Raw genomic sequence first — 27,191 nt, 5'->3', positions numbered from 1 at the left:
AGACATTCACAAGAAGCTAAAAAGAAGCAATGTGATAAAAAGAAAATTGACTGCCATTTTGAAAAAAGATGTATTTTTCTTGTAGTGAATATTGAAATATTACAATAAAATTTATATGCATAATATTAAATAATTATTTACAAAAAAATTATTAAAACTTACTAAATTTTTTATTAAGCTTATTTTTAGATAATATAAAAAAAATACCATATTCTATTAGTATAAAAATTTAAAATATGAGATATTGAATAATAATTCTAATACATGCTAAATTTTGAAAAAAAAAAAAAAGAAAGCTTTTCGTTGTAGTGGATGTTGAAATATAAGAACTTGATTCATATGCATTATATTAAATAATTATTTATAAAAAAATTATCAAAACTTATTAAATTATTGATTAAGCTTATTTTTAGATAATGATGTATATCGTATATCACTAGCACCACAATGGTCAAAGGACTTTCACGAAAATTCTAAGATTATTGGAGGACTAGCCTTGCAAATAAAGGTTAGCACTTTGATGTTTAAATTAATAACGTTGTAAAAGGAAGAAACTTGAATAAATGTAAGAATGATGGTGGAATATAGTGTGAAAGTGAAGAAAATTGTGTGGAGTGCCGAAAGTAAGTTGAAAATAATTTAAAAACTGAGAGAGAATGAGAGTTTAAGTGTGATAGCTTGTGTTACCAAAAGAACTGCATCATGTCTCAATTTATAAGCATTCGTAGAAAAAGCCCCAAGAGTTAGTTGTGGCAAACACGATGTCATTAGATAGTTGTCGTATTAGCTTTGTAACAAAAAAAAAAAATAATAACAGAATTTGAACTTATTTAGACGAAAATATGACCATTTGACCAAGCTCCAGGCATTGCCAAATCCACCTAGATATATATGCCACCCAATGGAGGAAGGAGGGCTTGGCTTTCGAAAGCTGCGAGCTTTTAATATGGCGCTATTGGCGAAACAAGGATGGAGACTATTCACGTGACCAAATAGCTTCATTAGTCAAATATATAAAGCTAGGTATTACCCCCAACTCGACGTTTGGTGAAGCTAAATTGGGACATCGACCATCATTGACGTGGCAGGGAATTCTTGCAGCACGGGACGTACTACAGATATGACAAGACCATATAAAAATCAGGCAAGTTCTCGGTGAGAAGCGCATATCGTGTGGAATTGGTAAGGTTGCGACAGCATGAAGCGCCTAGTTCATCTTCACAGACTGCCGCAGTGAGAACAGGGCAACAGAAGGCATAGAGGAGGATGTGGAGAAGCCATGTACCACCAAAGATCCGGACATTTGTTTGGCGAGCTTGTCATGAAGCTTTACCAACAACGCAATGGTTAGCGCGACGGGTGCAGTCTGCTGTTTGCACTTTAGCGTCCAAACTATGACTATTTTTACACTTTAGCATTTAAACCTTTTTTTTTTGTCAACTCACCATCTCAACTTCACGAAATTTTATACTTTTCTATTTATAACTATCTTTTCACTAAGTTTTTGTCAAAAAAAATCATATGTAGTGCACATACGGTATTTAAGGTTATGTGATGTCGTATTTTTAACATATGCACAGCATGTGATGTTTTTCCGATAAAAAAATCAGCAACAAAGAGATTATATACGGTAAAGTGCAAATTTCGCAAAGTTCACCAAAAAAAAAAAAATTTAGATGCCAACATGTAGAAACGAATATAGTTCGAATGGCAAAATCTAATTCCCTCCTACAAATTTGTAAAGTGTGCAAGTACTTTCAAAATCACCCTATTTTATAGGATTAAGTTTGCAATTTTGTAGTTTCCTTCAACACAAGTGGGAAAGAAAAAAAAGAAAGAAAAAGAGGAAAGAAATGCACCCCACCGTATATAAATAGATAAACTAAAAAAAACAAAGAGGGGGTGGGGTGGGGTGGGGTGGGGTGGGGGGTTTTATAAACATTATCCCTTTACATGACTGATAGTGTTCTTGCTTTATCCATTTGGAACCCCATAAGAGTGGAGTGTGAATGGATGGATTTCAGCAGATTGGTGTTCCAGTTGTAGGAATTCTTGCAGCTGCTGCTCTTACTTTCTATGTCGTCAGTTTTGCTGAGCTCAGGGAGGTAACTTCATACCTATATATATATATATATATTCTTTTCTTTCTTCTTAATATCTACACACACACACATATATATATATATATATATATATAAACACACACACAAATAAACATTTCCAAATTTTGGTGATTAGTGATTTGAAGAGTTTGATGATAGAGCAATTCATTTATAAACAAAAATTTCCTATTTCTATCAGATCAAAATAAGTGGACATAAATTGCCAAATTGTTTTTCCTTTTTATTTTAAATGCATATATATATATATTTAAATAAGTTTTCTACATATATATATTTTTTATTGACAATTTTTCACGTATAAATGCATTACTTTCAAAAAACCCATTCTATTTTTTTGTATTGATTAATATCCAAATTACTCAACTAAATGTCTTAATTTTAAAATTCAATATTTTAACGAAATATCTTTGAATCTGGAATTTGTCGACAATAATAGTAGTTGTTGGGTAATTTTGAATATTGTTAATGTTGCAATTTATTGGGTTCACTGCAATTTACCCCATTGTGATATTATAAATCAACATATTATCGTTTTACGGAAGAAAAGGAGAAAGTAGCAATACATCTCCTTATATTTTTTAAAATAGATCAATCTACCTCCCTGTTTAAGGAAGTAAATTATTTTATTTTAAATAGTACATGACAAAAAATTATTTTATTAAAAAATATAAGAAGGTAAAAAAATATTATTTATTTTTTCTTAGGAGATAATTGAATTATTTACAATATCATAAAAAATTGTTTGTATTTTTTTCTAATTTATTATGTAATTGTAATCGATTTACTGAAAAAGAAAAGAAAAAGAAAATCTTGGCAATAACTTTGTTTCCTGATTGTGTGAAGAAATCATTGAAAGATATAGAAGAAAGGGAAGAGAGTGATGGGGGTGGTGGGTTCAAGTCATCTTTGAGCTCCAGAGTGAGAAGGGCAAGAAGAAAGGCTGAGAAGCAGTCCAAATCTTGACATCATCAATTTTCTACCAATTTATGTATTTTTTTTTTTAAATTTTTGGAGAAAATGTTGTGCCTTTTTCTGGAAAAATTCTCTTGAAAGTAGTTATTGCTTAAAAATTTTAAAGTAAATTACAACGGGCTTTTCCGTCGTTACTTAAAAAATATTTTCTTGTAACAGCCTATTATAGGGGATATTTATTAAGTATTTGTAATTTTAGGAGTATCTGTAATTCGGGGAAGAATATTTATAATTCTTTAAATAATGATGAGATATTTATAATTATTGAAGATTTCAAAGTATCCATTACAGATAGGGATGGTTTTTGGTAGTGTGAGACAGCAGAACATGCACCTCAAGAGGAGATGAATAACCATTTGCTTGGCTACCTACATTTGTGAAATGACAAGTAAAAATTTGATTTCTTGATTGAAATTCCAGTGTAATATTATTGGGGGGAGGGGACAGCCAGCTCAGGTTTTTTCTACATGGGAGACATCAAATCTTTTCACCATTGTCCAAACTGCTTTGAATGGATCACTTCTGAGACTTGAGCTCTGCAACCCTTTCTTCTGTACTCTTCAGAGCTTTCCCATAGATTTCTATCAGCTGAAAGGTGCAAGCAAAAAGAGCTTCAGTTCCAATCACAAAATTTGGCATACAATTCATAGCTTTCACGAAATTTGATCAGTTGGAGACGTGTTCGATAAACATAGGCCACACGCAACATTCTCGGGAGAGTAAGAGGTTTAAGCATCAACAGCAAGAACACCCGAGCACTAACACTCTAGACACAGCACTTTACAGACAACACTTCAGCCGTGGCATAAACGGAACGATGACTCGGCAGAAGATAGCTCAAACCAAAAGAACTCAAACTTTTAGTCTAAAACAGCCACTCTCACAGCCATTTCTGCTTTAAACAGGAAGAGTAAATTTTTCAAGATAATTCATTTGTGTATGTGAATTACGTACCACCACAGTTGACCTGACACTACATTATATTTCCATGTAGCTTTAGTGTGTATCTCGTCATTTACTATATAGATACAGGCCCTAGTTAAAAGATCGACGGGCTGCCGTCTATTTTACTCGTAACATACTCTATTCTAGTTATAAACTTGGGCAACTTTGGACCTAGGAGAAATTCAATCTCTAGACCACATAAAACTAGTCTCTTCTTGTATTTAATATTGCGCGCTTAAATTTTTGTCCTCTACTGAAAATATTAATAGGTTAAAAGACCCCCTGAAGAGAAGAAAAAGTGTTGGACGACCCCTGAACTTCTAGAAAAGATCCTCATTGTCTTCGGTGCCAGACGGACCAGGTTGTTGTTTTCCTAAAGTTCCAAGGGTCGCGTAGCCTTTTTATATTTACGGGAGGATTTTTTGCCCATTAGTATTTTCATTTTCACCGGAGACCTGTTGCATTTAGCCCTTTAATTTTGATTGCTCATTTTTCCATAGACTTTAGCTCTGTGGTAGTAGTTGCTAACACGTATTACTTTGAAGGGAAACTTACCTTCTCGATTTCTTCAGGAGTCATTATAAAAGGAGGAGACATCATTATGTTGTCACCCGCAACACGTACCAACATTCCATTCTTCTCACATTGTGCTCCAAAATAAGCTCCTACACCTGAAAATTTGCAGAAAAATATAAAATGTAAGAATGTACTAGAAAAGGCACAATTTCTTTTCCAAAGAAGAAAAAAACATTGCTCAAAGATTCAGAGACAAAATAACAGACATACCCCATTCAGGAGGAAATGGATCATTTGGTGACTTGTTATCTGCAAATTCTGTCCCGAGAATCAAACCAGTCCCCCGTATCTTCAGGAGAGTGCAATGAGTCAAATGAACGAGAAAAGAATAACTTCCAGTATTTATTATATAAACAAATAAAAATGCTTTCTGTACCTCCCCAATGATGGGACTGTCGGAAAATGCTTTCAACCCTTCCTGAAATCTTGGGGCTATTTTATTTACTTGGTCAAGAATATTTCTCTCCCTGCAGAAAGCAAACAAAACATTTTGTTTCCATGTAAATAAGCATTTCAGATTGTTTAAACTAAATCGTTAAGCACCTATTTAGTCCCCAATGAACTTGCCTGGAAAATTCAAATTCATACGAATCTTTAAGCATCTTTATGATGACCGCACAAAGATCTTAAATTTATTCTCAAAACATTCTTCATTCATGTTAGTTCTTGTCATATATCTAAAGAAATTTCCATCTTTCTTTAATCATGTTGTGGGAGGGATTAAAACGATAGAGCATGAAATCAAGATGGAAATTGGTTGCAGAGAAGATAAAAACCCAGAATTCACTGGTAAAGATCAAGAACAACATACTTGTAAATCTTCAGTGTTTCCAACGCAACGGCACATGATACAGGATGTCCAGAATAAGTAAATCCATGCGAGAAAGAACCTTTAGACGCAAAAATTGGAGCAACGTGTTAAACTGGATTTATCACAAAAAATCTTATATAACTCAAGTCAATATGCTAGCACCAACCAAGCTTGTTGCTTTGAGAATATATGACGTCATAGACTTCTGGGCTGACAAGAACAGCTCCAATAGGCATATACGCAGAAGAAAGAGCCTGTGCATAATCAACAGCAAAAGGAAATTAAGCACTTTGCAAGACTAGGAAATGGGGTTTATCACAACTTTGCTGAAAATTTTTACCTTTGCCAGCGAGACGAGATCAGGTTTGATGCCATACTTATCACAGCCAAACATTGTGCCAGCCCTTCCAAAGGCACATATTACCTCATCAGCAATAAAAAGGATATCGTACTTTTTGACCACAGCCTGAACCTGCACATATGTAGAAGATGCTCAGACCAAATCCTTTATAATTGCAGAGTAAGAAAATGAGATTGAACACAAATTGGTAAAACAGGTCCTTTGCTGCACATGCAAAACAGAAGGTCCATATAATGCCCATCTAGCTTGGAGACAAATTGATAATATACAGTTCAATCTGAGAAAGAATACAACATTGCAGGATGCTTATGTGCAGATGCTGTATCAATAAGTTAAAACATGGTTAATGTGGATAGGAAATATATCAGGCCATGTATGTACCCATTCCTGGAGAGACAGTCAAAGTTAAGATGTAAACTTTTTCTTGCAACAGTAGCAAACTTTTACACTTCCTCAGGAGTTATTTTGAAACTATTCTGGAGTTTTGTTTTGAGGAAATGGTACTTTGGAAGTGGGATTGGTGAATGTGTTGAGAATGAAAGTCTGTCTTGAAGATTTGTTGGGATCTTTTGTGAACGTGTCAAATCAATCTTTTCTGGATTGTATGATTAACAAGTTTGACTGGAAGATGTCATATATATGATATTCAGATATTGCATGGTGAAAAATGTGTTGAAGATGTAAATATATATTTTTCGTTAGTGCAATGATTTAAAGATGTAATTACAAAATATGTAATCATTAGAGTAATAATTAAATGATGGAAAATGTTTTGAAGAGAATTTTGATAGACTGAGAATTTCCCTCCTGCATGCAAATGTATTTTCATCTCAGGGAGGCAAAAAAAATAACCGAAAATGCTTGGCAATGAATGTAGCCAAAGGGTATGTAATGCTTTCTGCACAAGTGAACCGAGAGTCTGAGACTGGTTTGTGGTAAAGGGTTTGAAATACCTTACCATGGTAAAGCACCGATTGTAAAAGGAAACTCACCTTCTCAAAATAAGTTGCTGGTGGAGGTATCACACCTCCTGCCCCCATAATCGGTTCCGCAATAAAAGCCGCAATCTGAAAGCACTCCATTTTGTTATGAACGTAACATTCAACATCTATTATAAGTAAAGAGAAGGCTGCAAAAATAAAACAAATCAATGACATGAATCTAATATCAGTTACCGTCTCAGGTCCCTCTTTGAGGATAAGATTTTCCAAGTTCTTGGCCAACCTGGTAGAGAACTCTTCCTCAGTTTCCCCTGAAAAATTCTACTTTATAAATTTCAGATGATCATGGATGAAGGGAGATTATATTAAGTCAAGGAATGCATCACAACCTGGCAGATGATACCTCCAATAATGTGGGCAGTCTGTATGTAATACGAATGGAGCTGGCAGATCAAATTTCTGGTGCAGCGCAGGCAACCTGTTAAAAGTCAATATGTTATTTGTGTCTACAATATTTACTACATAAGAATGACAGCAACAATACGAAATTTAAAGGCCAACAAAATTACCCTGAAAGACTCGCTGATATGAGTGTTGAACCATGATATCTGCCAAACCAAAGGAAATTGGATTGACAAAGAGAACTTACAGCAAAGTAAATAAAATGAAATGGAGCAGAAGATTACGATTTTTGTCTAGCGATGAACTTCTTCTTGTTAGGCCTTCCAAGGGCGTTATTGTAGTACCAAACTAGCTTCACCTGCAACAAAAGGAAAAACATAATTATTACTAATAGGTTGTTGGCATCTTAAGAACCTATACTATTCATATAGAAGAGCACATTGTTAGGATCTTTAATCAATCAATAACAACCTTCTAGTTATCTATTTATCTCGATCTCACACTTTTCTCTCCATTCTCTATTTCAATTTTCTCTTTTTCCAACTCGCACATCTTGTCTTTTCAAAAAATCATTTATTTTCTATCTAATGCTTATTTCAAATATTCCATTTCATGTACTGAACTATTTTCTTCTTTTTTTTCAAATGAAATAAATGCTAAAGAAACTTTTGGTAAAACCGTAAAAGACACCTAGTTATTTATAACTTTAAATATTTGCGTACAAGCATTGAGTGCACTACACACCCTAGTCTAGTTGATAGAAAACCAATATCTAGAAATTGGCCTTTTCAACTGAATTGTTTCTTGAATTAAGGAATATGGCATCTCATTCCTAATAGCTTCACCACACACTTTGTAACTTTTAAGCCACCTTATTTCAGAGTTCAGTCAATAAAATCATCATAAATGTAATTAAGCGTGGAAGTTTTCATACTTCATCATTTTCTAGAACTAGACAGATTAAGTATTTTTAAACTCTAGATTTACAACTCCATCTCAAAATAGATGCAAATGAAAATCAGTCAAGATAAAATACCCAATTCAATGTTTCTTAAAGATGATCAAATCTGTAAACAAATGAGAGACGAAGAAAAAAAGGAAGAAGAAGATGTCCTAACCTGTGAATCATTGGCTTCTGATCCACTATTTGTGAAAAAGACCTTAGCCATTTTATTTGCAGTGAACATCTCCGACAGTTCCTTAGCAAGATCCTATATATAAGAAGAAATCAGGATGAGGACATATCCAAATTCCTGATATGCAGCTTTCAAATTGAGTGTAAATCTTTGTACCAAAGAGGGTTTCGTGGTTCGATTCCAAAAGGAGTGGTAAAATGGCAGTGTGTTTAGTTGTTTCGTTGCAGCAGCAACAAGACGTGGTTCATTGCCACCTGCAAGAATGCAAGACCACGTAAGTGTCTAATTGATAATATTGGTTATGTCTTCCACATAAATGTTCAGTGAAAAGAGTTCCATGATGTTTCATATAATGAATTTCAAGTAGAAAGTTTTTGTCCCACCAACGGTAGGGAGAGAAACATGACTGTTGTGGTTTCAAGATATTTGCTTCGCCACACAGTAAATTTAGCAGACAAACTTTCAATTATGTTCATGTTTTGAACCATGTTGCAGTCCAAAAGTAACAATACTTCTCATATTTTGAGCCACATTGCAGTCGCTTATAAAGATCTCATGTAATCCCAGCATGTGATCACTTGTACTCACAGCTCAGTGGTTGGCCCTAGGTGCGACCATATTTCTCACATCAATTGCAATAGAGGGCAAGCAGCTACATATCGTATGCTACTAGTACGGAGTCAGTTATAATAATTTATATAGGGCTTGAAATAACTGAGTGTAATGCTTTACGGTGATAAGATGTTTCTGGACATGCTTAACTAATGTATACATTTGGAGAAGTGAGGAGAAGATGAATGTATATCAGCTATGTCAACATTTGATTAAGTGATTACTTTTTGTCAAGTATAAACTTGGGTTACAATTGCTTTTTATGTATAGGCATAGAAATCAACTCGTCAAATGTCATAATGTATTATCATGAAATATTTCCTGGAAGTCATAAGTACGACAAGGATAAGATCACCAAGAAGGAAGTGTTGAAATAGTCAGACTATTTGGATTTACTTTTTTGTTTCCATTGACTAGGAGAGGAGGGGTTATTTTTCATAAATCAACTTGTTAAATATATGTAGTCAAACTAAATTATGCACATATTTTGGGCCTCTCAACATGTCTACTATTGCTTTCAAAAATTACATCCTCCATGTCTGTTACAGTGCCCAGAACTAGTGACAAAGATGTAACAGACAAGTTATTGCTTTATATATGCACATACAAGATGATCAAAGCATAATGTTAGAAGTCTTTTTCCCTTAATAGGATAAGTTTTCTTCAGTTTTAAGTTTTGAACACACGAGAGAGGAGAAACACAAGATTCTAAAATCACAACAAAATCGTACAAGTGAGAGCATGTGGGTGGCAGATAAACAGATAAAAAGTCAAATAACAGGAAGCAAATAGTCTGTATAATTGGGGCTTTTAGTGGGGGTTTCGAATACCTAGCGCTGTGCACCACAATCCAGCAAGAGCATCAAGATACTTTTTCCCATTAACGTCATATACATAGGAGCCCTGAAAAACAAACAAGAATGTAGCACCTACGATTAGAAGGCTGAAAACTTTGAAAGTACGACACACAAATTGTAAATCCAACTTTCATACCTCTGATTTCTCAATAACTAAAGGATTCAAATCTGTAGTCTGCCATCCAGCAGTAAATGGCGCTAGCATATCATGCCCCTTATAGCTGAAAATGTCGATAGTTAATAGTGACAGGCAATAAAACTATTTCATTTACATCACTTGATATCAGAGTTCATAGAGAATATTTTGGAGAAAGTCTTCATTATACGGAAACTCATTAATATACTATAACAATAGACATGTAATACCTTAGAGACATCAGTAGTCATTTTCTGTTGATATGAACAGAAAAGCAGCGAAGATGTATATGCTGAAATTAGTAATGCTAAAAAAGAAATGGCATATACCCTTTATCATCAGTTGATGAAACATCCTTCTGTAAAGATGCCTCTGTACCATATGATTTTGCACGTACAGAAGCCTGGACCAAATGTTTCTGCAGATTTTTACCTGCTGAAATATCCTTCACATAGTGACCAGCCTGTAGCATTGCAAGTGTGAATGTCAGATAATCAGTTTAAAACCAAATAAAGAAGCAGAACAAAGTAAATATTGATTAAAAGACACATTTGGATTTTCTCTGGACAGAGCTTGTTTCATTTGTTTTCTTTCTCCAACTAAATAGCCAGAATTTTTAGATGAACTAAAATAAGCATCAAGCTTGGCTCTGCATTAGTTTCAAAAAGGTACAGAAACACAGTTTGTGTCGTTTTGTCTCAGCCATTACAGCTATAATGATACATCGATCAACCATTTCACGGGAAGGTACTCAAAAAACATACAATGAAATGTAAATCCAAGCTTGGTCTCATTGTCCACCATGGTTTTAACAGACCAGACATCTTGAGAATTGACAGAGCATTTACCTAATATTCATGACATATAAATTAGTTTCAAAGGAACTTCTAGTTTTTGGCCTTGAGATCAAAGGCAAAGATGCATGTTTTAGTCCTAAAAAAGACACCAGCATCCTTTAAGAAGATCAGCCATTTGTTCGATATCAGGAAGGGTAAAGGGGTTTCTTTGATTTCCACATGGATACCTAGACATGCAAAGTTCGAAGGTTGAGTCTTAATAAGGGCTATTATGGGAAATAATTACATCAAAACCTGCAGGAATGATGAAAAATATAGCTGAAAAACACACAAAAGTATACTAGATAATCAAAGGTAATTAATTTGGAATGGTCCCTCGAGCTGAATTGATCTGACTGGAAGTCTCAGGTGTAACACTAGCTTATACAAGGACTCAGGAACACTGTGGCTTGACAAACCACATAAATTCAACTTCTCTTAGTCAACATATTGGTACAAATCATCGATGTCAAGCTGCTTTTTTACTTTTCTTATGCTAATCAGTTATTATTGTACTTTACGGAGACTTAAATGAGCTATGATGGACAAAGTCAAGTAAAGGAAAAGAACGTACCGGCATAATCCTAAAAAGCAGCTCTAAGTACCTAGAATACATATATTGATTGCATTTAATTAATTCTTAGTTATAGCTAAATGTGCATCGTACAAAAAGCATAATCTCCGCAAAGTCATCCATCAGCACGGCCAATTTAAGAATGCCGGAATTTTACCAACTCAATCAAGCAAAACACAAATCAGAGAACCCTGACGCAGGATGAACTCTCATCCACCTTATAACTCATCCTCTTCAACATACACACCCATAGCCCACTCACCCCCCACCCCACCCAGAAAAAAGGTTGAAAATTTGCGCACCCAAGAAAGAAACATTCCTGCAAAGGTATCCAAGATTAAATTACATGGTGACCTTCACAGAAACTTCAGTGGCAATTTTATATCCATCCATCCATCAATCAAGAAAGTAAAAGAAAAAGCAAATACTGATTGATACTAAAGATGCAACCACCCCCACCCCCCAACCCATAAAAAGCTCCCATCAAATATAACAAAAATATACAAAAAAAAAAAAAGCGCAAAGGAAAGCATCTCATCATATTATACAAAGAAAAACTTACGAAGACACGCATTCAAACACAGACATCAATATGTGGGGAAAATAACACAAACACAGAAGCGGGTTTTTCACCTGGCTGGCGTTTCTGAGAGTCAATTGAAGAAGACGATGCATCATCACTTTTTCCTTGTACCCTTTTGCAAAAAGAATCGTATAAAATTGTTATTCTTGGGCCAAAGCATGCACGGAACAGCAAGAGAGAGAAGTATGTATTTGTATGAGAGACAGTTGGATAGATGATGCGAGTGACGAGTGACGACTCAGCAATCCATATTTAAACTGATTTTGTAATCTTGATCTGGACAGCAGCGCCCGTCATCAGATGTCTACATTCATTGATTTTGCAGTTTGAAGAATATAAAGAAAATATTCATTTGCAAAATTTAAGGATTTTCCCAAAAGTTTCCTTCCTTTTAGGACTTTATTTCAAGAAACGCTTCTCAATTTTGATTCTTGTAATTTGTTAGTACCAATGCTCTATATATATATCATAACATAATTTTGCAAAAAATTATTTAAATTATTCGATATTCGATCAAATTCAATTGGTAAAAAATTATTTGAATTCAAATCCTTAAACTTAACATATTAAGTTTGCACAAAAGATTTGTTTCGATAAATTTTTAAACTCAATTCAATTAATAAAGTATGCAAAAATATCAAATACTTAAGTTCGACTCGTATTTATTTCAATTAAAAACTCGTTTGAGGTTAATTCAGTTAATAATCAAATTAAGTTCAAATATATATTTTCAAATTCAATAATAATTTAAAACCTTTTGAATAGTATGTTTTCGACTCGCCTCAATTTATTTTATATTACTAAATGTAATTATCGATTTATTTTTCTCTTTTGTTTTGTAAAAAGTTGCCTGTTAAGTGTATTTTTAATAATTTTTAGAATTAAAGATAATTTTCGTCCCCTAACTTCATGCCATTCTCGTTTTAGTCTCCTAAGTTACTAGGGTTCCATTTTGGTCCAGTAAAACTGAAAAAATCTCAATTTTTGGTACAAATTTGATCGGAAAGTTGAGTCACTCGCCGGAAAAACTTTTTAAATTGGGGCTTGCATTGTGATTGGCTGAAATAAAAGGCTTAAAGGCAATTTTCGTCCACTAACTTCAGTCCATTCTCGTTTTAGTCCCCTAAATTCAGGCCATGTCTTTACCACATCATCTTTTTCAGCCAATCACAATGCAAGTCCCAATTTAAAAAGTCACATGCCTAGCATGTGATTTTTTCCGATGAGTGACTCAACTTTCTAATCAAATTTGTATCAACATTGAGATTTTTTCAGTTCTACGGGACCAAAATGGAACACTAGTAACCTAGAGGACTAAAACGAGAATGGCCTGAAGTTAGGGGACGAAACCCTTTAAGCCTAATTTTTAACATATATAATTATTCTTCCTCTAAAACTAATTATCTTTAGTAGACACATTTCCCCTGACTTTTTTATTTTTCTCTCCTTTTATATTATATTTTCCTATATAAAAATAACAATTAAGTATTTTATTTGGTATGTTTAAAAATATGCACATCATTCTTTTATTATTGAAATATATATCGGACATATTATATATTAAACATAGACTTTTGTTTGAGTGATTTTATTAAATATATTATCCACAACATTTTGGATCCCACAGCATTAAAATATGAACATATCCAATAATGGGACTTTGTTGATTATGCTCCAAACAGATCAAAGATTAAGGCTAAAATATTATTATTATTATTATTATTATTATTGCCACTAAAAAAAAGTATGATAATAGTGACAAAATATTATTTGATAATTTTAAAATTATTATTAAAAATATATATTAAATAGTAATAATTTTTTTCTTAATATTAGATAATTATTAGTGATAAAAAATGTGTATAAAGTTGTCACTAAATATAAGAGGTAGTTTGGAGTTTGGTTAGGAGGAAGATTTCGGAAGGGAAGTAAAACTGACGTATATGAAACACCTCCAAAGTCCAATTTTGTTTCCTTCCAAAATTGGGCGAAAAAGTGAACGTATAAGACCGAAAAGATAAAAAAGTACGTAGTATATTTTTATTTACTCTATTGTCCGCGTATACATATAATTTTTCTCCAATTCTTTTCTCCTTTCCGTTGATAATGCAGTATATAATCGTTAGAGAAAAGATAACAACATTGCTGAAAAATTACTAAATCAAAGTCAAAGATGAATATTTTTATTGATATAAAATATTGCTATTCTTCTTTGATAAGTATTTTTATTTAATTAGGTTTTAAATTTTTTATATACTAAATTTATATTAGTACAATATTAATTTTTTTATTTTTAATATAAAACAAAGAGAAGAGTTATTCAGTAAAATTACAAATATATTATTTTCTTCTCAATCTGTTTTCTCTTACCAAAGAAGTGGCTTCTATTTGAAATTTACTCCCCTTCGAATCGTGCCAAACAACTTGAAGGAAAACTTTATTTTTTCTTGCTCCCTCCCCCTCTCGCTTCCCTTTTCCTCTCACTTGAACCAAACGAACCTTACGGCATCACTATACATGTGCCACTAATTGTATTTAATGATATTGTGCGCATATTCTTATAACTAATTTGTGCTAACAATAATTTTTACTAAAATATAGTAATTATAAAAACCATGAAATTCATTATTATGATAAAATAAATATTTTTATCGCTAAATAATCCCATTAATAATAATATTAAAATTATTATTTGATTTTTATTTTTTTTGCACTAATCTTCTATTTCTTTTTAGTGTGTAAACTTTGGATAAGATTTTCATCTTTCTTTATTTAATTTTTGGGCAGCCAAATTGAGACCGAGAGATTGCAAAGTTTGATTTTGATTCTTACAATTTTATTTTGGCAGAGTTTGATTTTGCCATTACAAACTTTGGGATAAATTAGGTGAATTTCATGAATTAATTATAAGGCAATATTTGTGATTATTAATTGAAAAAAACATTATTCCAAATATTTATTTAATTCCAACAACATTTCTTTGAACATTTATTTAATTAGGTCCGCGTATGCAAACAGTCTTTACTATTAAATAGAAAGTGTACTTGTAATTATAATTAAATCGTCGTAAAGTACTGTACTTGTAATTTTACAGAAAAAAATATAAAATATTTATGAATTTGAACTTAATATAAGAAGATGGTAGTAATTTATTCATAAATTTAAATGAATTGCACATAGGGAAAAGAAGGAATTAAATAATAATAATAATTATATATGATACAAAGATGTTTTGAAATTTTGATGATTTGTCTCCATCAATTGTATAAAGATATTTTGCCCAATTGATTGGAGAGTGTGTCCATATGAAAGTGACAACAAAGGAAGCTTCAACCATATATACATTTCCAATTGGTCAACTTCATTTATCTTGGACCTATCACTTTGTCCCATATGCATTTATTTTTCTTTGTGATAGTGCATCTTGATTAACTTAAATTAGGAAATAATTTAAGCATTAGTCACTTCTTAGAACTACATAAAATATAAAATTAAACAAATTCTATTGAAAAATAGAAAATTTTAGAAGAAACACTCAGATAATGGTCGAAATGACGATAATCAACCTCGAATTATGGGCCTGCACACATAAAACTCTCCTCGAAAAAAGAACCACAGGCATAAATTGATTGGCATATAACTTGGACCAAAAGTTAATATCATTGGACTACCATAGTCGAATTACGTACTTCATCAACTACGCTTTCATTTTAGGGTAAATTGCATAACACCTTCCCGTATTTTGGTGAAATAGCAAATTCCGTTTTGTTATTTTTATAGAAAAAAAGCCTCTCATATTATGAAAAAGACAACAAAATACCCCATCTCTAGAAATTAACTGAGGGTACATCTCAGTTGCCTAAAATGTAAGTGAATTTCTTTATTTTTTTTAACACTTTTTTATGTTATTTTTGTATTTGTAAAATTTATTTTTACCCCTTTCTTTGATATATAAGAGAACGTCGATCTTTTAGTTTAAATATATTTCAATAAGTTATATTTATATATAAAACATACTAATTAAATATCAAAATACAAAAATTATATCAAATTTTGTTAAGTTGTATTTTTATTATAAATAATATTTAAATTAAAACTACAATATATGCATTAAAACTAAAAATAAATATAGATTAATTATCTTTAAATTTTTGAAAAAATCAAATTATTTTAACTTAATTTTTTTAAAAAATTAAAAATAATAAAGAATTAACTTTTCGTCACCTCGTCACAAATGGAGAAGAAGGCTGTTAATGGCGCTTAGAGAATGAAGGTCACCCCTTCTTCTGCCGTCACCCTTCTTCTAGGTGACGGCATTCCAGATCGAGTCGCTGCCCTTTTTAGAAGGGGATGACGGCAAGATCGTCCCCTTTTTCGAGGGCGGCTAAATGGGGCGACGCGAGGTCGACCACTTTGTGCACGGGAGAAGGTGACTCACCAGTCTATCTTGCTTCGCCACCCACATTGGCGCGGTCGCTCCCGCCTACATCTATATATATATATATATTATATATATTTAGTTTGTATCCATATATAATTATATATATAATAAGAAATATTTTTAAAATTATTTAAGATTAAACCGTTCAAAGTTTAATAATTGAAAATCAATGATTATTATATGAGGATATAATGGGCAACTCAGTACAAATTTTAACGTCATTAAACTTACTTAATGGAATGGGAAAATGTACAATATTTTGAAAAATACAATGGATTTTATCTATTTATTTTAACATATAGAAGTTTTTGGCTTAATTTTCAAAACACAAAGAGATTTTATGTAATTTATCCTTTATTTTTCATCTATCTAAATGTTTTCAAAATACATCCATCTCTTATTATTTTATAGTGATAATTAGAGTTGAAGTTGCTCATATACACTTTATGTAATATATATATATATAGAAAAAAGAATTAGTATTAATAATAGGGATAATTACACTCCGCTCTTTTAAAGTTAGGTATAATTATACGTAAACCCCTTGTGATTTAAAAAATTACATCTAGCAATCCTGATATTTGCTTTCATCTAACAAATAAGTCTCTCCATTTACCAAAATTCACAAAATTTGCTGATATTTAACAAAAATATTGAAAAAAAAAATTATTTACATTTGATTGACTTATTACTGATTATTATAGGTAAAATAAATATTTTTATAACCAAGAACCAACATGACAGGTCCAAGAACCAAGCTCAATTTTGCTAAACCAATATACAACATGGAGAACACATCACACTGTTAAGTTGTGAAGATTGATTTGAAGAAGAAAAGGATAACCTGATTCAACTTAGAATTCCCAAGTTGAGTTGGAGAAGGATAACCCGATTCAAAGTTGAGTTGGAGAAGGATAACCCCATTCAACTTAGAAATCCCAAGTTGAGTTGGAAAAAGGATAAGTCATGGCTATATATACTACTCTTGTTAGCATTGTTTCGTAGAGAAAAGTAGAATAGAGTAGAGAGAAAAGAAAGAGTTGAGACGAGGGTGAGTGTTGTCTTTCACGTGTGGTGAAGACTTGCATACAAGTGTGTGTGTGTTGTACTCCTCAATTTTCCTCCTCTTTGAGTGTTTTCTCCTGGCTTGGTATCGCCCCCAGACGTAGGATTTATATCCAAACTGGGTTAACAAATTCGTGTGTCTTTTATCGCCTTCATATTCCACCTGTTATCCATCTTAACCCGATCCATTTCCTAACAACTGGTATCAAGAGCCTGGTTCAAGGAGTTAAGATGGAGGGAAAGTTTCCAGTCGAACGGTTCAATGGTTCCGACTTTGGGTTTTGGCGTATGCAGATGGAGGCCTACCTGTACGGGAAGGACTTGTACGAACCACTTGCAGAGAAGTCCGAGAAGACGAGTGATGAAGAATGGAAGGTGCTCGATCGAAAGGCGATGAGCGCAATAATCCTGTCGCTCTCTCGAAATGTCGCCTATCATGTGAAGGGAGCAAAGAGCACGAAGGAAGTCCTACAGACTCTTGCCGATATGTACGAGAAACCCTCAGCAATGAACAAGGTTATGCTGATGAAAAAACTATTCAGGTTGCAGATGGAGGAGAGGAAGTCGGTGGCCGATCACCTCAATGACTTTAACCAACTCACGACACAGCTGGCGTCTGTGGATATCGTGTTTGATGATGAGGTAAAAGCGTTAATTTTGCTTTCATCTTTACCTGACAGTTGGGATGTGGTTGTTACTTCGGTGAGCACTTCGTCTGGGAAGGAGAAGATGAAGTTCGACAACATCAAGGACATGATGTTGAACGAGGAAACCCGTAGAAAGCAAACGGGTGGATCATCTGACTCTGCACTACATACAGAGTCCAGAGGGAGACCTGACACACGGGGTAAATACCGTGGAAGGTCAAGGTCAAGGTCCAGGGGGAAGAACAAGGGCAAGAAGGAGATGGTGTGCTGGAACTGCGAGAAGCCCGGACACATGAAAAGCGAATGTCGGGCGCCAAAGAAGGAAAAAGAGGGCCGGACAGCGAATGCCGCGACGGAGGAGATCACGGATGCACTCTTGTTGAGTGTGAGCAGTTCTTCCGATGAATGGGTTGTGGATTCAGGGGCCTCATTCCACTCATGCAGCAACAAAGACATCATGGAGCCATACACCTCAGGTGATTTTGGCTTAGTTTATCTTGCAGATAACAAACCCCTCAAGATTGTAGGAAAGGGAGATGTACGGATCAAATCAACGAATGGGTCATGCTGGACCCTACATGATGTGAGACACATACCAGGACTGAAAAGGAACTTGATCTCAGTCGGACAGCTGGATAGTGATGGATTCCACACGACGTTTGGAGACGCGAAGTGGAAGATCAGTCGGGGAGCAATGACTTTGGCTCGAGGACTAAAGTCGGGAACGCTCTACATGGCGGGAGGATCCAGTTCAAACATCCCCTTTGCAGGAACTGTATCGCAGGCTAACCTGTGGCACAATCGCTTGGGCCACATGAGCGAGAAAGGAATGAACGTGCTGAAGTCGAAAGGACGGTTGCCCGAGTTAAAATCGGTGGAGGTGGGTCATTGTGAACACTGCGTGTTCGGAAAGCAGAAGCGGGTGAGCTTCTTGACCACAGGAAGAACTCCGAGGAAAGAAAAGTTGGAGCTTGTTCACACTGATTTGTGGGGACTAGCACCAGTGTCATTTCTTGGTGGATCAACGTACTACATGACATTCGTCGATGACTCCACTAGAAAGGTATGGGTGTATTTCTTAAAAAGAAAATCTGATGCCTTTGATACATTCAGGAGATGGAGGGCACTAGTAGAAAATGAGACAGGTCTACAAGTGAAATGTCTCAGATCGGATAACGGTGGCGAGTACAACAGTGAAGGTATCAAGAATTACTGCGCCGACCATGGAATCCGAATGCAGAAAATAATCCCGGGGACACCTCAGCAAAATGGCGTTGCTGAGAGGATGAACAGAACACTGAATGAGCGTGCGAGATGCATGCGATTGAAGAGCGGACTACCAAAGATGTTTTGGGCAGATGCAGTCAACACGGCTGCTTTCTTGATCAATCGAGGGCCTTCTGTCCCGTTGAACAACAGGATACCAGAAGAGGTATGGAGTGGTAAGAAAGTGGATCTTTCTTTCTTACGTACGTTTGGTTGTTCAGCCTATATTTTGAACGATGATCGGACTAAGCTGGATGCTAAGTCGATTAAATGTACATTCATTGGGTATGGGACTGACGAATTTGGGTATAGATTTTGGGATGATCAAAACCGGAAAATAATTCGTAGCAGGAATGTTATATTCAATGAGGATGTAATGTACAACGACAGGAAGGTAAGCCCGGACGATGACAAGAAGGAAAGGGAATTTGTTGATCTCGATATTTCAAATTCCGGGATCATGAGACCAGCAGATACGGATTCAATGGGAGTTCAGACGGACGAAACCGAACAAACGGAGATAGAGCCAGAACCAGTATCGGAGGAACCGATTACTGAAAGCAGCACACCCTTGGCACTAGGTCGAGAACCGAGGCTGAGAAGGGCCCCAGATAGGTACTCCCCCTCTCTTTATTACTTGCTTTTGTCTGATTGTGGAGAACCCGAATGTTACGCAGAGGCAGTCAATGATGTCCACAAGAGCAAGTGGGAGCTTGCGATGAACGACGAGATGAACTCGTTGAAGAAAAACAACACATGGGAATTGTGTCAGCTCCCAAAAGGAAAGAAGGCCCTACAGAACAGATGGGTATATCGGGTTAAGGAAGAATCAGACGGGAAGAAGCGGTACAAGGCAAGACTCGTAGTAAAGGGATTCCAACAAAGATACGGTATTGACTTTACTGATGTTTTTACACCTGTTGTCAAGTTAACTACTATTCGTCTTGTGTTGAGCATGGTAGCGGCAGAGAACTTGGAGTTACAACAGATGGATGTAAAGACAGCCTTCCTACACGGGGATCTTGAGGAGGAGATATACATGGTACAACCAGAGGGGTATAATGGAGATGATCAGCAGGTGTGTCGCATGAAGAAAAGCCTGTATGGATTGAAACAGGCTCCCGCGGCAGTGGTACAGGAAGTTTGACAACTTCATGCTAGAGATAGGTTTCTCTAGATGCAATGCTGATCATTGCTGCTACGTGAAGAGGTTCGATGAGTTTTTTATCATTCTACTCTTGTATGTTGATGACATGTTGATAGCAGGATCAAATGTCAAGGAGATCAATAGGCTCAAGGATCAGTTATCGAGGAAGTTTGACATGAAAGATCTTGGCGAAGCAAGACAGATATTGGGCATGAAAATCACAAGGGACAAAGGTATTGGTAAATTATGGTTATCTCAATCTGATTATATTGAGAAGGTATTATGCAGATTCAAGATAGAAAATGCAAAACCGGTTGGAACGCCATTGGGAAATCAGTTCAAACTATCCAACAGTGATTCACCCCAGACTGACTCCGAACGTGCAAAGATGAGAGTCACACCGTATGCCTCAGCAATTGGGAGCCTGATGTATGCTATGATCTGTACTCGACCGGATATAGCACATGCAGTGGGAGTAGTTAGCCGTTTTATGAGCAATCCAGGAGTGATGCACTGGGAAGCTGTGAAATGGATTCTTAGGTACCTAAGGGGTACTAAGGACCGAGCATTGGTGTTTGGTAAGGGCAAGCTTACCTTGTTTGGGTTTGTTGACGCTGATTTTGCAGGGAGTGACTATGACAAAAGGAGGAGCACTATAGGGTACGTGTTCACATATGGCGGTACAGCCGTATCCTGGGTCTCAAAGTTGCAGAAGGTTGTCACACTGTCCACGACGGAAGCTGAGTACGTGGCAGTTACTGAGGCAGCTAAGGAGCTCATTTGGCTGCAACACTTGTTGGGTGAATTAGGGAAACCTCAGGCAGATGTGATTCTTCATAGCGATAGCCAGAGTGCGATCCATCTGGCAAAGAATCCCGCGTTCCATTCGCGGACAAAGCACATCGAGATCAAGTACCATTTCATCCGACAACTTCTGGAGAAGAAGGCACTGCAGCTGGAGAAGATCCAAGGAGAAAAGAATCCTGCGGACATGCTGACCAAGGCGGTTGCGATGGAGAAGTTGAAGCTGTGTACGGCTTCGACTGGCCTTGATGACTAGAGTGGACAAACCCGGCGGTACCAAGAAAGAAGTGGAGAAAAGCTAATCAATCTTCAAGTGGGAGATTGTTAAGTTGTGAAGATTGATTTGAAGAAGAAAAGGATAACCTGATTCAACTTAGAATTCCCAAGTTGAGTTGGAGAAGGATAACCCGATTCAAAGTTGAGTTGGAGAAGGATAACCCCATTCAACTTAGAAATCCCAAGTTGAGTTGGAAAAAGGATAAGTCATGGCTATATATACTACTCTTGTTAGCATTGTTTCGTAGAGAAAAGTAGAATAGAATAGAGAGAAAAGAAAGAGTTGAGACGAGGGTGAGTGTTGTCTTTCACGTGTGGTGAAGACTTGCATACAAGTGTGTGTGTGTTGTACTCCTCAATTTTCCTCCTCTTTGAGTGTTTTCTCCTGGCTTGGTATCGCCCCCAGACGTAGGATTTATATCCAAACTGGGTTAACAAATTCGTGTGTCTTTTATCGCCTTCATATTCCACCTGTTATCCATCTTAACCCGATCCATTTCCTAACACACACAGGTCGCCGACACCTTAGGACACATCGTATAAAAAGATCCTTAACTAATTCTAAGCAGTCCGACTAGATTTAATTCTTTAACCAACAAGTAATAGATTTTCAAATTCTCGGGCAGATTGGACAAACTCCAGTGAAAGGGTCATATTTTCATCTAGATAAGTCCAAATCATGAACTAGTTTTTCTATTGAGTAGCTAATACGTGAAACTTTCCAATGGTATATGATTCACCATAACTACTTTTCTGATCTTACTCCAAGTTCGCCTATAAATTGACTCTTTATGTAGGTATTTTGATAACACATTCTATCATACTCCAACTTTCATTCTCTCTCAGTCATTGACTCTTTGTGCCGGCATTTTGGTAACACATTCTATCATACGCTAACTTTCATTATCTCTCAGTTTTTAAGCTATTTTCAGCTCACAATTTTCCGCCACACAAATTATATCACTTTATCATCATATTCAACCGTTATTCTTACATCATTTCAAGTTTTCCCTTTTATTTCCTTAGTAAATTATTATTGACTTAAGTATCGGAGTACTAATGTATACTTTGTAGGTTAGTGTCCTGTTAATCTTAAAACTTTGCATAAAGATTCTTCGATTCTTTTGGTATGATTGGACCCTAATACGCATCAATAAGAATTGAGTACATCAAATTATGATGATTATGTTATTATGAAAGTAAGTACTCATTTGATTTTCTATTGTTTTGTACAAACACCATTATTAGTTTTAACCTTAGATTTAGAGCTTATCAATTTAAAGATTTTCAAGAAATTGATATCAACACTTGGTTGGGAACTAATTCCTCTTGATCACCATCACTAAATCTAAATTGATTAATTATATCTACATATATATTTTTTCTCTTGAAAAATTGGAAAATTATATTTTTCATTCCATTACTTAAGCTTTGTACACTTTAGTTCCATTATTTACGATATTTTAGAAAATAGTCCCATAATTTTAAAGAAATTCACTTTCAGGCCTCTTTACCAATTTTCATTAAAAAATTAATGAAAAAAAAAAACAAGTGTAAGTTGTATGGTCATATGTTTTTGGAACCCTCACTTGAAAACGTTTCAGGTTTAAAGAATTAAAATTAATGTTTTCCTCTATTCTAAAAGGTAACAATCACGTGTTTAATTTTCTAGACGAGTTGGTTGGAGGACTAAAAATAAAACTTTACATTTTATAAACTATTTTCTCGAATTTCATAAACAATGGGACTAAAAATGTACTATACCTAAGTTACGAGACGAAAAAAATTGCAATTTTCCCATCGAAAAATAAATTGTTCAAATTTATCCAATCAATATTCAAATGCTCACTTGAGATGTCGAAACATATTTAGGTAAAGTCATATACTTCTTCATAAATCATATTTAGGTAGAAGCATTGAATAAAATTACCTCTCATGCTTCTCCTTCTTGACGATAATTTAGAGCTGGCTATAAAAAAATACCGATTATTCTTCTAGCTACAAGTAAATGGAATCTTGGATGCCGAAACAATTAAAAATCTACTCCTGCCCAGATGTGGGGTTGCAGATTTTTTCAATCTAAATGCAAGCCAATTCCAGAATCAAAATTCGACCTTAGTTTCACATTATACTTTTTTTCCTGGTACGCCCACATGGCCATCTTCAAAGAAAAGCCTCACATACTCATTTCCTCCAGGCATGCGCAATGATGTTATGACTGCGGTTAAAGACGCTACTGAAGAATGGGCTAATATGACGTATTTCAAGTTTAAGTATATTACAAACTATGGTCAAACGAATATCAAGATTAGTTTTCAGTTTCGAGATATTGGGGATGAGGTACCTTTTGATGGGCCTTAAGGGATTCTAGCACATGCTTTTGCACCAATTGATGGTAGACTTCATTTTGATGGAGATGAGACATAGACAAATGGTGTTTCACCAGATAAATATGATCTAGAGACAGTGGGGATGCATGAATTAGGACATGTTCTTGGACTTGGGCATAGCAGAGATTTTGATGCTTTAATGTACCCAAGTATTAGACCTGGAACCAAAAAAGGCTTGGGACAAGATGATATTAATGGAATAAGAGCTTTGTACCATATTTAAGCAAAATATTCTTCTTTTTCTTGGTAAATAATTGAGGAATAAATGATTACATGATGCCTATCCCAAATAATTCCTTACATTTCCTACACAATTATACTCTTTTATATTTTCGAAAAAGTTTAGTTTTATTTTTTTTATTTGATAATTTACTCAACCTTCAATGCTGGGTTTATGGGATTGTGCATTAAAATGAATTTAATAAAAGAATAATAATGGATTATTCAAATTTATAGTATATAATTCACAAAAAATATATGTTGGCTCTGAATTCACATCATATCATGTCTCTACTGATTCGAGGGCTCAGTCGATACCAATCGCCTGGGTGCGCACTCAATTTTGTGCCCTATTAACACACGGCAATTTAACACTTATTGCTTTTTTAAATTATTTTAACTTGATTTTTTAGAATTTAACTTTAGGTTTACATGTTTTTACTTTAGAATTGGCATCTCATCCATTGATTTCTCCAGCATAACGACTCTTAAGTGTAAGGTCTCAATTTGTGGAAACAACACGAAGCGGTTCAGTTTCTCAAGCAGTTCCACAATCTGATGAACTTGAATCTCTAATTCAGCAACACGATTCCGCAAGGAAGTTTGGTCTGCTATAGCCGAAAACTCACAGAATTAGATGCAACCTGGCTCTAATACCAACTGTCACAGGGGTTTCAACGATTAGCAATTTTTTGCCCACTGTGCGCCCTAGTTTTGCACACAACTAGTCGGTATTTCCCCTAATCTCACAAGCAGTCGTGTTTGATATAGTTCTGAATTAGATTTAGCAAGCTAGCAACACCACACAAGATTAGCAACAAATGTAACCAATGCACAATAATATACAGGAATTAACCTAACCTTGCAATAATCACCAAGTAAGAATACAAAGAACTCCTTCGGCATGCACACTCAATTAAGTGTGTAACTCTGATGCTAAAACAAAAAAAAAATGTGCAATGGATAACCCTGAACTGCAGGGCTAATCAAAATAAGCCAAGTAAGCATCCTGTCAACGCCAAGTGGATGGCGGTTGTCACAATAGTGGACAATGCCAACCACCTCCCTTAACTCTAGCCATGTTTTTCCAAAACTATCTAGAATTGCTCAATTATTACACATCTCAACTGTCGAGCGAAATTACCAACGTCGGTTAGTTCTGCATACATCTAACATTCCTTGCACATGCTCTTGCAAGCTGTCTATTGAGCCTATCGCATGTAGGGGGCTAGCTGCGCTAGCAACATCCTTTCATTCGCACGATGCGTGCTGCCTATGTGTGCGCATCTAGCCAACTCTGCACAATGTCCTGCCTGTGCGCGCAACACCCGAAAAGTACGTATCAGGCACTGCTAGCGCGTAGTCCTTAATTCGCATGTACACTGTTTGGCAAATGTTTGCAACCGTCCACACAAAGCCCACAAGACATGCACCGCAAGCCTGCCTAGGCATGCCATAACCATGCACACTGACCAATCTACCAACACATGTTGTCTACCTGCTTGATTGCCAACATTGGTGTCGCACCATGCCAACAATGATAGGTACATTGATGCGCATGCGTGCTGCACTAGCGCCTAACATCGCACAATGGTGCTTACACCAAGCAAATTGGCAATTGTCTCACCAATTTTATATTGCACTAGTGTGTGTGACTAAATTAGAAACTTAAGAATCAATTATTATTTTGGACGAAGTAACTAGAAAGATCGTTAGAATCACCTTCTTCTAGAAGGATCATCTAGAAAGCGATTCGTTTTGTTTATATTCAGACAAAAAGATGATATAGGTGTTATGGTATAATTTTGTTCATTTTGTTCATATCTTACATCTAGAAATTTACTCATATTCTATAAAGGAGCCGAATGAAATCAAAGTTTCATGTTCGGTTTTCAATTAGAGATGTTCAAAGTGCTGAATCGACGTCGACTATAACCCCTAGTCTTCCAAACTAACAATCCGGGTTGGATTCCCGCTAAAATATATTCCAATTGCATAAACACAAATATTAGAGAGAGAAGGAAGCTAGAAGTCATTAAAAAAGATAGAAGAGTTTATATTCAGTAAAATAGTATTAAAAACTTAAAATTAACAAAAAAAATGGCGGACCAATTATGAAAGACATCAAAGGGTGCTATCCTTTAATAATAAAGTATAAACACCAAAATTTGATGACCCCCATTTTATCTTGGACTGTTTTACCCTTTGGTCGTATGAGCATTTTGGTTGAAGAAATGGATAGTGTACAATCTGTCAAATTTATCCTAATTCCAAGGTGTAATGTGCTAATATTCCAGTTTAAGATGTAAAGTGCCTCGTTAAAGCATTTTAGGGTGCAAAATGCAAATTACACTAAATTCTAGTCCAAAAATCCAAATTTTCTTTGTTTTTAAAAGAAGAAAGCACGTGTTTGTTAGTTTCAAAGTCCAGGGTAAAGTAGAGGTCAAAATTTGCATTTTCAGTCCACATAATTAAGGGCTTAGTGATTTTAGTCCCAAGTTTTATGATTCTTTCAATAAATAGTCCCAGTTTTTTAGTTTTGATCCAAAATTTCTTCTTCACTAAAGAGAAGAGTTTTGTTTTTGGCCCAAATTCCTTTTCAATTATAATCGAATTATTTCAATTAATAATAATTCATCGTTTCAAATAAAAAAAAATATTCTGGTCGCCTTCTATTTATTATTTGGAAAAAGTTTCATTTTTAGAAAAATAATAAAAAATATATTATACTCAAATGCTACTATTGATGCTTTGTGGTATAATCCTAATTAATTTAATTTGTATTTTAAATTACGATGGACCAAAAACAAAGAAAATGAAATAAACATGTTTGTGAATTTTTTTAAAGAATTTTAAGAAAATAAAGAGATAAATGCATCAAGTAATTAGAGGTGAATTTTCTAATTTTGTATTATTGGGATTTTATATTCTTAAATTGTGTATAAATAGTTTTTAGTTACTATTGATAAAAGAATTTGAAGTCATAAATACAATTTTTTTTTTAAAAAAAAAACATTCTTAAAGTTATAAAGTATGAAACTAAAATTGTAAAAATTCAATTTTTGGGACTA

At 34.8% G+C, this 27,191-nt stretch overlaps 2 protein-coding genes and 1 pseudogene across 2 annotated transcripts; 2 read left to right on the top strand and 1 right to left on the bottom strand.

Annotated features, from left to right (window-relative positions):
* The first annotated feature begins 1,929 nt into the window (after positions 1-1,929).
* Positions 1,930-3,359, top strand: LOC105178584 (uncharacterized). Its single transcript, XM_011102090.3, has 2 exons — positions 1,930-2,105; positions 2,967-3,359. Exons 1-2 carry the CDS (start codon positions 2,010-2,012, stop codon positions 3,084-3,086), a joined length of 216 nt encoding a protein of 71 aa, XP_011100392.1. The 5' UTR covers positions 1,930-2,009; the 3' UTR covers positions 3,087-3,359.
* A 109-nt stretch (positions 3,360-3,468) lies between these two features.
* On the bottom strand, positions 3,469-12,184 carry POP2 (Pyridoxal phosphate (PLP)-dependent transferases superfamily protein). The gene is made up of 18 exons (XM_011102091.3): positions 11,916-12,184; positions 10,202-10,335; positions 9,873-9,957; positions 9,710-9,782; positions 8,424-8,521; positions 8,250-8,342; positions 7,416-7,489; positions 7,299-7,337; positions 7,119-7,207; positions 6,964-7,040; positions 6,781-6,855; positions 5,768-5,899; positions 5,594-5,681; positions 5,428-5,506; positions 4,993-5,083; positions 4,827-4,905; positions 4,596-4,711; positions 3,469-3,683 (listed from the first exon to the last, which is right to left on the bottom strand). The coding sequence occupies exons 1-18, from the start codon at positions 11,958-11,960 to the stop codon at positions 3,612-3,614; spliced, it is 1,539 nt and encodes a 512-aa protein (XP_011100393.1). The 5' UTR covers positions 11,961-12,184; the 3' UTR covers positions 3,469-3,611.
* Positions 12,185-19,744: 7,560 nt separating this feature from the next.
* LOC148784820 (metalloendoproteinase 1-like) lies at positions 19,745-24,124 on the top strand (annotated as a pseudogene).
* Positions 24,125-27,191: the final 3,067 nt, after the last annotated feature.

The sequence above is a fragment of the Sesamum indicum genome, linkage group LG12, assembly GCF_026168435.1.
Source record: "Sesamum indicum cultivar Baizhima isolate 11 linkage group LG12, ASM2616843v1, whole genome shotgun sequence".
Lineage (NCBI taxonomy): Eukaryota > Viridiplantae > Streptophyta > Magnoliopsida > Lamiales > Pedaliaceae > Sesamum > Sesamum indicum.
The sequence above is the reverse complement of the archived record's forward strand: the minus strand, read 5'-3'. Positions and strand labels throughout refer to the sequence as shown.